Source organism: Varanus komodoensis, unplaced genomic scaffold (assembly GCF_004798865.1).
Source record: "Varanus komodoensis strain SLA01 unplaced genomic scaffold, ASM479886v1 scaffold53, whole genome shotgun sequence".
NCBI classification, from domain to species: Eukaryota; Metazoa; Chordata; class Lepidosauria; order Squamata; family Varanidae; genus Varanus; species Varanus komodoensis.
This window is the reverse complement of record NW_025336126.1, coordinates 945,463-955,741: the sequence shown is the minus strand read 5'-3', so window position 1 is coordinate 955,741 and position 10,279 is coordinate 945,463. Positions and strand designations below refer to the sequence as shown.

At 47.8% G+C, this 10,279-nt stretch overlaps 1 protein-coding gene across 1 annotated transcript; it reads left to right on the top strand.

Moving 5' to 3' along the window:
• Positions 1–2,068: 2,068 nt before the first annotated feature.
• On the top strand, positions 2,069–10,207 carry LOC123032121. Its single transcript, XM_044447781.1, has 7 exons — positions 2,069–2,784; positions 3,940–4,021; positions 4,246–4,269; positions 4,383–4,442; positions 5,614–5,878; positions 6,148–6,298; positions 8,957–10,207. The coding sequence occupies exons 1-7, from the start codon at positions 2,260–2,262 to the stop codon at positions 9,386–9,388; spliced, it is 1,539 nt and encodes a 512-aa protein (XP_044303716.1). The 5' UTR covers positions 2,069–2,259; the 3' UTR covers positions 9,389–10,207.
• Positions 10,208–10,279: the final 72 nt, after the last annotated feature.

Here is a 10,279-nt window from a genome sequence, read left to right as displayed (position 1 = left end):
GCTTCTGTTTGTCTTTCTTGGAGCCTGAAAGGATTACAAGAGAAGAAAAGGCTGCGCTGGTAGAGAATGGAAAGTGAAGCGACATGGCAGTTCATGCCTGCGTCTTGTCAGCCTCTAAATCTGTATTGTACAAATTACTGACAACACTTTTTTACTGTAATGGCTGCCCAGAGAGTCTGATGCTAACAGGTGGCTATTATACAAATCAAATAAAAATATAATAAATAAATTATTAATCCATAATAATATTATTAGAAATTTGCAAGGTTAGTAATAAAGTAATGATATTGCACCATCTGCTGGTTGGAGGCACCATCTACAATAATCATGGGACTATAGAAGTGAGGCAAATTTGAGGCAATTTACACCCCCCCCATAACTTTCTTCGCCCATTCAGTCCAAATTTTTATGTATATATGCATAATTAACCTTTTCTCTCCTGCTGAGAGGTCTCCACTACCCAGAATTCTCTTTTCTGTGACAATCAGGCAGGTTTTGCTCAGAAAAGCTGGTTTAAGTACAAAGCTAATGACAGCACATTTTAAAATTGCTCACCTAGTTCTACACAGTTTGGCCTACTCTGACAGTTGTAGTCCTGGCTTATACAAAAGGCAACAGATAAAACATGTTTGTGGGCAGGGAGAGCCCTTGACTATGTCAGCAACAGCTAAACCTTTAATTTGATAAAGATGGAGAAGCCCCATTCAAGCAGACTGCATTGTATAAAGTTACGGCATACGGTATACTCATTCTGGACAAGCCCATGGGGGCAGCGGCAGAGGCAATTTAGAGATCTGGAGGAGGAGGCTGCTGCTACTCTAATCATGGGAGGAAAAGACATAGCTGCTTAAAGACACAGACTTAAAGTCATGTCTGCTTTGACTTTCAGACTCTGTTTATAGGACCCAGTGCTTTTTTTGTAAAAAAAAAAAAAAGGGTACTGGAACTCACATCTTGGGGTCACACTTTAGCCAGTCACTCTACACACACATAAACATAATGGTCGCCCGCCGGCAGTAAGCACTCACTCACTATCAGCACAGAAAACAAAAGCAGCCCGCAGGCACTATGTTAATGATGTTTGCTGCTGATCTGCTAACAGCAAATGATTTTGGTGATTCAAAATCACCTGTAAAATCCATTGGAAAAAAAGGTGCAGGAACGCCATTCCAGTGCGTTCTATGACAAAGAAAAGCCCTGACAGGGCCCCCGGGTTTCCACAGGCAGCAGAATGAGATGGACTCCAGCATTTGGATAGTAGCTGGCAGATGAGGGTCTGTTTGCACTGTGAACAGAAAGGAGCACAGAAATGGGCCGGGCCAGCACCTTTCTGCCTGATGTGCTTTTGCATTCTGTTTCTGCTGTTGTTTGGATGGGGAGGTGCAAAGTGAGTTGCCCTCCTTGATACACTCTCAAGCGTTGCAACCCATTCTGCCACCTCATTCCCTTCTGGTAGTTTGGTTGTCACATGTCACCCCAGCCCACATCATAAAGGCTCCATACAGACAATCCTATAGGCCCAAACAGGCATTCATTTAGAAATGTGTCTAGCAGTTAAGTTTTGTCTTCCACTTTTACTCTAGAATACGCACAAGGACCGGATTCAGAGTGGGATCCTAAGACATGCACTGTGTGCAGGCAGGCATGTGTGCTTTTAACACCCAAATCTGCCCTCCTGCATCTATTCTACAGTAAAGAGAGAGAGGTACTGGAGTTATCTGCTGGATGCGAAGTAGTCTGCTTTGGCCATGAAGACCCCCACCCCCACCCCGGACCATTCCAACAGGCGAGACGGGAGGGGTGTCAACATGGATTGAAATTGGCCCTTTCCTCTTTCCTGCTCTCCTCTCTAAGGAGGAGAGAAGTTAGGAGAAGCTCCTATCACTGCTGGTCCAACCTTAGCTTTTTAAACTCCCAAGGAAAGTTCTGCTCTGAAAGTAAAGTTGGCAAGTTCGTCCCTAATTTCTCACCTCCCCTTCCTTCGCCCGCACAGCCACAAAGCTCTCTGTCAAGCGCGGAAGCCAGCAAGGGACGGGGCAAGGCCCCCGAGGCAATGCTCTGCCGTGGCCCCCTAAGGCGGAGGCCCCAACCGCGCCGCCCTGCCGTGCATGAGCACTTGCTGCAACAAACGTGCAACGCATGCACCGCGGGATCATTTCGGGACGCAGCGTCGCCGCTGGAAGGCTCTGCTGAAAGAGAAAGCGAAAACTGAGAGCGGAGGGGAGCCGCTCGACGAAGAAGAGTGAGGGGCGGCTTAAAATGGGCGACGAGGCGGACCCGGGCGAGCGGGAGCGCAGCCTGCAGCGCTTCTACGCGGACAAGGTCTTCCTCCTGGGGGACAAGGGCTGGAGGGTGTGGAAGAACTCCTCCTTGACGAAGGACACGGTGGAAAGGATGGCGAGGTGGGCCGCGGAGTCCAGCCACGGGCTCTTCTGGAAGCCCCCCGTGCCCGTGGGGAGCTTCGCGGAGGGGCTGCACCTCCAAGAAGCGGAGGACTGCAACGGCTTCGACTACCTCGTCCCGGTGCGGTACAACCCCAAGCTGGCGCTGGTCAGCGGGCGAGGCGGCGGCGGCGGCGCCGCGGGGGCCGCCCGCGCTCTCGAGCGGAGGCTGCCCACCTACATCTTCCGCGAGAAAGGCGTGCCTGTCCTGCACCGCGGCAACCGCCTCCTCGTGGACCTCGAGCTCCTGGGAGAGGTGTACGTGGACATCTACTGTGAGCCGCAAGGCCCGGAGGAGGAAGAGGAAGAGTTCATCATTCCGGATCGCCTCGATGAGTGCCAGGTATGGGTGGTCGAGGGGGCTTTGCCCGCACAGCATCCTCGCTCCGGGCCTGCATCTCGGGATTCACACGTGAGGAGTGTATCTCGGGATCCCAAGACGCGTGGCTCAGCCTTTGCCTGCCTTGCGCCCTCCAGTGGCCACGCGGCCTGGGACTTCGTGGAGTTGCAGCCTGACACCAGGTTGGGAAAGGCTCATAGATTATTGCTAAATGAGATTGCTCTAGAGCAGGGGCCGGCAACTTGTGGCCTTTCAGAGGTTAAGCCACAAGCCTAATCAGCCCCAGTCAACATAGTCAATGGTGAGGGATGATGGAGTAAAACATCTGGAAGGCCACACTTTACATAACTCTGATCTAGGGCATCAAAACATTTTCCAGATGTGAAATGAAATATTTCCTATGCAAATTAAGCTAATTTTCAACATCAGAATTTCTGTCAAACCCACATCCCTGCTGGGACTGATGGAAGCTGAAGTCCAAATATTTGGAGTGCATCGCACTGGGGAAGGCTAAAGTGGATGAAAACATCAATTTCCATTTTATTGAGGTGGAGGGAGAATGCTGAGAATTTTGCCTATGATCCTGAAATAAGCCCTGGCTGAGGCAGGATATGAATACAGACCTTTTGCATTCTATGTAGTTTCTTTCTGCCGTGGCTGCAAAAGTATTACATTTACTACAAATAAATGTGGGCATTGGCAAAATGGAACTGGATGCCATGAAGTCTGAATGGTTTCTACACAGAGAGGAACAGAGTTGTGCGCTTCTCTCATGATGCTCACAGAAGCTCCTTAACTGAAGTTATTTCTTAGTTATTTCTTAGTTGGACAACTTGCATCCCTTTCAGTGTTTTGGCTGACAGTTCCCATCAGCTCTAGCCAGGTAGATCGGGAGAGATGGTGGAGGAGTTAAAGACCCGAACAAGTTGCCAGTCCCTAACGTAGCAAGTTCCACTGTGTGTGAATCAGCCCTCTTGACACCAGATAGACTCAATTATTTTTTTAGGTAGATGCACACTTGAAAGAGTCACGTGTATTGTCCAGGGCAAACGTAACAGTTGAAAAGACTATCTCACCCACTACTGACTTTTGAGCTGACTTCCTCTCTCCCTTCAGATGTTCCCTGAATACAAAACCCTCTTTGCTTTGCTTTTCTAGAAGAGCATCACCCAACACAACCTTGACCCAGTTCAAATCCTGAAGGATTTCCACCACTGTATAGAAATATCCTTGGATCCAGGTATGGTCAGAATGATGCACCAAACCCTTGTTCTGAAAGGATTCTTAAGGACTGAGCCCCAGACAGGAACCAAAACATCTCTTGAAATGGGATTATCCTGTCATGCCATTCTTCAAGGCATAGGAATCCTGTCTCAGGAGGAGGGAAATAGCAGTGTAGCATTCCAGTCCACAACCAATTCTCCCTTAACCGATTTCTCCCATTTTTGTTTCCTGCCTTCCCAGCGTACACCCATCCTCAACAAAATGGTAAGGCTAAAGTGAGTATTTAAATCATCATTGGGACAAGAGGCATGTGAACATATAAAATCTGCATTACTTTGAATTGATGTGGGTTTTTTTCCCCTTTCATCAACAATCAGATCCTGTTTTCCAGAGAAGGCTTTTCCCCTCCCGAGTCCCCAAGATGCACAAGATTAGAGGTGAGCTTATTTACTCTCCAGATACCTTTTTACTGAGGATTCCTTCACCTGTGTGGATCATCCAGAGCACACCACTGGGCTGCTTTGGAGTTGTCTCAGGCGCCTGAGAATTAAATCAAGGCTGGCCCAAGAAGTTTTGCTGGCAGAGACAAAGGACATGAATGCCAGCCCTGCCAGCCCCATCCAAGGACAAAGCCCGCCAAAAGGGCAGTTGACCAGCCTTCAACATTGGCAACATCCCCTTACAAAAATTGAGGGCACCAGACCAGCTTATGGGGTGCACCGCAGGACAATTCCTGCCTTTCAAAACTTGGCGACTGCTCCTTTCTTCCCCACCTCCCTCCCCTGCAAGGAGCTGCCTCAGTCTAATGGTAAGACAAGCCTGGAATTAACTGCCTTGATAGTAAAAGTTTCTCAAAATTAGGAAAACTATGAAGCAAAAAAAGGGGGGTGCAGCAAGGGAGCTGGTGGCCATGGGGGAAGGGTGTCTTGCCTATGCAGTGCTCTCCTCAGGCCTTCACCTGTTTTTTTCTTTTATTTCCCTCCTCTCAGTTCTCTTTCTCTGGTTTTAGTTTAATTTCAATTGTTGAAGTGCTTCTTCTCTTTCTAGATTATTTAACTTTGCAAGTGGGATGGTTATTAATGCTATTTTTATGTAGTTCCTCTGGTAGTAGAAGCACTGAAGGGGCGAGGTACAAAATAAATGGTTTAATTAAAACCACGGAGGGATGACATGGTAAGTGTGTGTATATGAAAACATGCATGAGCTGTAAATAAAAATTTAGGCCAAATTCATTTTAGAGTCGCTCTTGGGGGCTCGTTCCAGTGGTGGGGTAGGCCAAAATTACCAAAACCTCCCATCACATTTTAGAAGTATTTAATCCTTTTAGAATGGGAGGAATGAGGGGAGTGGCAGATGAAAGGCAGGAAGCCACCAAATTATCAAAAGGAGAGGAGCACGGACATGTAGAAAATGCTAGGAGGCCAGATATAACACACAGCCTTGACGTTCAGCATCCCTTTTTATTGTTTAAAGTATAGGTTTTGCACTGCCATGGGCTTCCTACTCCATGAAAAGATGCAATAAAAGGAATAATACAAAAAATAAGTCCTCTTTCCGTCCCTTGCTCCTTAGTTCTGGGGTAATGCTTTCTTCTGATCCTCTTTACAGAGAAAATAAGATTAGAGGCCTTAGATTTGGAGGGACCAGGGATCGAGCTGGCCTTTGATGAAGGAGTTGAAACTGTCCCAGTGAAGCTGGTGCCTGCTATTCAGGGAGTCATCAAGCTCTCCAACCAATGGATAAGGGAAGACCTCACCCATCTTTCTGACTGGTGGGATGGAGACCTGACCAATGAGAAGAAAAACTTCCTCCGGAAAGCAAGGGCTCTTTGGGAACTTGGGCCAGAGCTGGTCGCCAAGGGAGGATTTTGGAGGTAAAAACAAATGAAGCTCCACGGATGTCATGAGCAGGAGGCAAGACAGAAGTTTGCACGTGCTTAGGCTCTGGCAACAATTTCAGAAGCCAGTTGTTTTGCTGCTGCGGTTTAAAGGGATTTCTTTTTCAAAATGAGTCCTTTCCTTCTTAAGTCAAAACATACTTAGGATCTGTTAATGAGTGTTTGAGAGTTCGTCAAACTAAAGTAACTGCCAAAATGTCTCCATAAATGCCTTGTTCTTACAACCACCCTCTTGCTGCTGCTAGGCTCTCTTTCAGCCGTGTGGAGGCCACGCTTATTGAAGATGTTGATGCTGATGAAGGGCAGAGGCGGCCAGCTTTGAGACTGCTGAAGTTTGTCAACAAGACAAGATGGACCCCCGAGTATGGCAAAATCCTGACTTCCTACCATCTCAAGGTAAAACTGCTAAATTTGAGCAAAATGCTAACAGTGTCATAGCCAAGGTGATAGTTTAGCTGATCCCTTTGAAGCCCTTCTTCAAGGGCTAGTATCAGACACCTTGATTATCTGCACATGGTAAAAATATAAAAGGAAGCTTTCTAGTCCGCATGGAAACAAAAAAAGAGTTGGAGATGGTACATTCAGGGTAGATGGAAAAGGCAATGCCCCTCAACTCTTTCTGAAGTGACCAACCAACACCCTCTCCCCGCCATCCAGAGCCTCTGCTGCTCCTCTCTTGTTCTGTACTCCTTCCTCCCTCCCTCCCATCCCTGCTACCCAGGTGAGGGCCAGGGAGACAGCCATCAGTGAGTCAGATGTGGGCTCAAAAGCATCTGCTGATCACTTGTTTGTTTGTTTGTTTGTTTGTTTGTTTGGAAGGCTTCTATGCCGCCCCATTCGCCGAAGCCTCAGGGCGGCTCACAATAATAAATAAATAAGAGCAGTATAAAACAATATAATATGACTTGACCTGGCCCGAGAAGTAAAATAAATAACATTAACAATTAAAATAGCATTTGAATAAAAAGGTCTTCACCTGGCGCCGAAAAACAAATAATGACGGTGCCAGGTGGACCTCTCTGGGGAGTGCATTCCATAGATTGGGCGCCACCGCAGAGAAAGCCCTCCTCCGAGTACCCACCCTCCTAATTTCTTTCACGGAGGGTTCCCGGAGAAGGGCCTCTCCTGCAGATCTCAAGGGGCGGGCATATATGGGTGTAAGCGCTCCTTCAGGTAACCAGTGAAAGTAGTAGTAGGAATACTATATATTTATATCCCACTTTGCCTACTGCAAGAAACTGAAGGAGACTTGCATAATTCTCCTCTTCATTTTACCTTTATCTATTTATTCAACTTATATTCCACAATCCTAGTCCAAAGACTAAGCCAGTAGTGGCGCACCTATGGCATGTGTGCCACAGCGGGCGCACAGAGCCCTCTCTGTCGGCATACAAGCCAAGTCGCCCCAGCATCGCCCCAGCAGCCAAGCACTGGATAACCGCAGAGAGGGGCCATGCGCATGCTCGGAAAGGAGTAGCGGCACCAGGTGATGATGTCACGTGCTGCAACTCATTAGCCACAACTCCTGCAAGCATTCACATGGCCAGTCAGTGCACTGCCAAGGATATATATTTATTTGCTTGGACTGGCTGTATTCAGGTTTTATTGTAGTGTTGGCAGTTTGCGATAAATAAGTGGGTTCTGGGTTGAAGTTTGGGCACTCGGTCTCTAAAAGGTTCACCATCACTGGGTTAGGGTTCAAAAAACTCAAGGAAGGCTTTTTCAAAATAGCCCTCTTTTCAATGGCACTTTCGCCCTATATTAGGGTTAGGGGAGTGCACCAGGGTAGGGTTAGGGTTAGAAAAACGAGGTGTCCTGGCATGATTCTGATGGTTGGAATGTGTTCAGAATGGGCAGAAATGCTGAGCTGTGCAGAAAAAGCTACTCAAGGAAGGCTTTTTCAAAATCGCCCTCTTTTCAATGGAACTTCAGCCCTATTTTAGGGTTAGGGGTGTGCACCAGGGTAGGGTTAGGGTTAGAAAAACGAGGTGTCCTGGCATGATTTTGATGGTTGGAATGTGTTTAGAATGGGCAGAAATGATGAGCTGCGCAGAAAAACCTACTCAAGGAGGGCTTTTTCAAAGTAGCCCTCTTTTCAATGGCACTTTCGCCCTATATTAGGGTTAGGGGAGTGCACCAGGGCAGGGTTAGGGTTAGAAACACGAGGTGTCCTGGCATGATTTTGATGGTTGGAATGTGTTTAGAATGGGCAGAAATGATGAGCTGTGCAGAAGAAGCTACTCAAGGAAGGCTTTTTCAAAATCACCCCTTTCAATGGAACTTTAACGCTATATTAGGGTTAGGGGAGGTCACCAGGGTAGGGTTAGGCCAGTGGTGGCGAACCTTTGGGGCACGTGCCATAGTGGGCACGCAGAGCCCTCTTTCAGAACGTGAGCCAAGTCGCCCCAGCATCACCCCAGCAGTCGAGCATTGGATAACAGTGCACATAGGGGCCGTGCACATGTTCAGAAAGGAGTTGCGGCACCAGCAATGACATCACAACCTGCAACTCATTAGCCATGACTCATCCGTGCTTTCACATGGCCGGTCAGTGTGCTGCCGCTTGGACTGGCTGAGAATTGTTTTTTCTAAACTAAAACCTCAGTTTTCAGGTTTTATTGCAATGTTGGCACTTTGCGATAAATAAGTGGGTTTTGGGTTGCAGTTTGAGCTCTTGGTCTCTAAAAGGTTCGCCATCATTGCTCTAAGAGGACTACCTTACTACAAGCCTGTGAGGTAGGTTGGGGTGAGAGTGACTAGCCAAAAGTCACCCAGTGAGTTTCATAGTAGAGACTAGAGCCCAGATTTCCCACCTACCAGTAAAGTACCCTAACTACTATGCCAGATTGGTTGTCATCCACTCAACCCCCCACACCACAGTTGATAAAGCTGTCCCAATTCCTTTCCCTGTAACCTCCCTTTGACCTGCCCCAACCTGGTGCCCTTCAGATGTTCTGAACAATTCCCAGAATTCCTGATCACTGGCTGTGCAGGCTAGAGGCTTCTGGGAGTTGCCTATCCTTGGGATTTTCCGTTCTCTCCCCTTTCTTGCAGACCATTTTGCTGTGGTGCTGTGAAATTTATCCACAGAAGGCACAGTGGGAAACTCTGCTGTCTGCACTGCAAGCCCTTCTGGCAATCCTAAAGCACACACTCACCAAAAGAAGGCTCCCTCACTACTTCCTGGCGCCTGTCAACCTTTTCAGCAGGTGCTACAAATCCAACAACGCCATCTATCGGCCCTTGGCCTTGGAGGCCCTTTGCCATGAGGCAGAAGCCATGCTGGCTGATCCCGTGGGATACTTAATGCCGGATCTTGAGCTGCCGGACTGTGTCAGCCCAGAATACGAGGAGAAGATGGCAGCCCTGCAGGAGTTCAAGCAAAAACATCAAGAAGAGCTGAAGGAGCTGAAAAGGATGGAGGATGAACATATGTATGAGGAGGCAGAAATCTCTGAGGAAGAGGACTGTGTCAATCCAATGTAAAGAACTAAGAAATTAATGGCTACACTTTTGTTTCCATGACACAGAGGTGGCAATCCTGCCCGAGCTTTCCCACAACTTAAAGCAGGCTGGGCCACTGCCAACTTTCCTGATGTTTTAGCCTACAACTCCCATCAGACCTGGAGAGCACAGCCTGTGATAACAGTTGTAGCCCAAAACATTTGGGGGACCACAAGTTATCTCACTTTTCATGGAGACAAAGCCTCCACCCCTCACAGTCGCAGGGTGAATGCCTGAAAGCATGACCAGCTGGCCAAAGATCACAAAAAAGCTTCAGACAGCAAAAACACCCTAAACAACTTGTCTTCACACTTACTCGTTCCACCAGCCCAACACAGCTAGTGTGGTCTATTGATTAGAGAAGCCTTCCCCAAACTTGGTGTCCTCCAGTTGTGCTGGACTACAAATCCCATGCAACTGAAATCTGATCCAGAAAAGACAGGTACCTTGAGTTGGGAAACCAACTTACCCAGGGTGGAGGTTACAACTGGACTTAGATAAGGTTGTAGTCCCTTCCCAAATGTGTGGGCTTAAACGTCCTCATGCACTCTGCATCAGGTGGGAAGGCCCAAGTGACTGGGATGCCCAGGAATGTTTTTCACCAGTGCAGGCTAGTACTCCAGCTGCAGCCCTACCTGGAAAGGACGCGACTTGCCTCACAAACCTATGTCTGTAAAACATCCAGGCGTTGTACATGGGGCTGCCTTTGAAGACAGTCCAGAAACTGCAGCTGGTGCAGCAAGGGGTTGTGGGAGGCAAGACAACTGGATCAAATAAACTGATCGGTATAAATTGATTATATACCTCAGAAGTTTCACTACTTACTGGCGTATTTATTGCTTTATTGGCCTGAGTTATAGCCAGAGGTGTCTT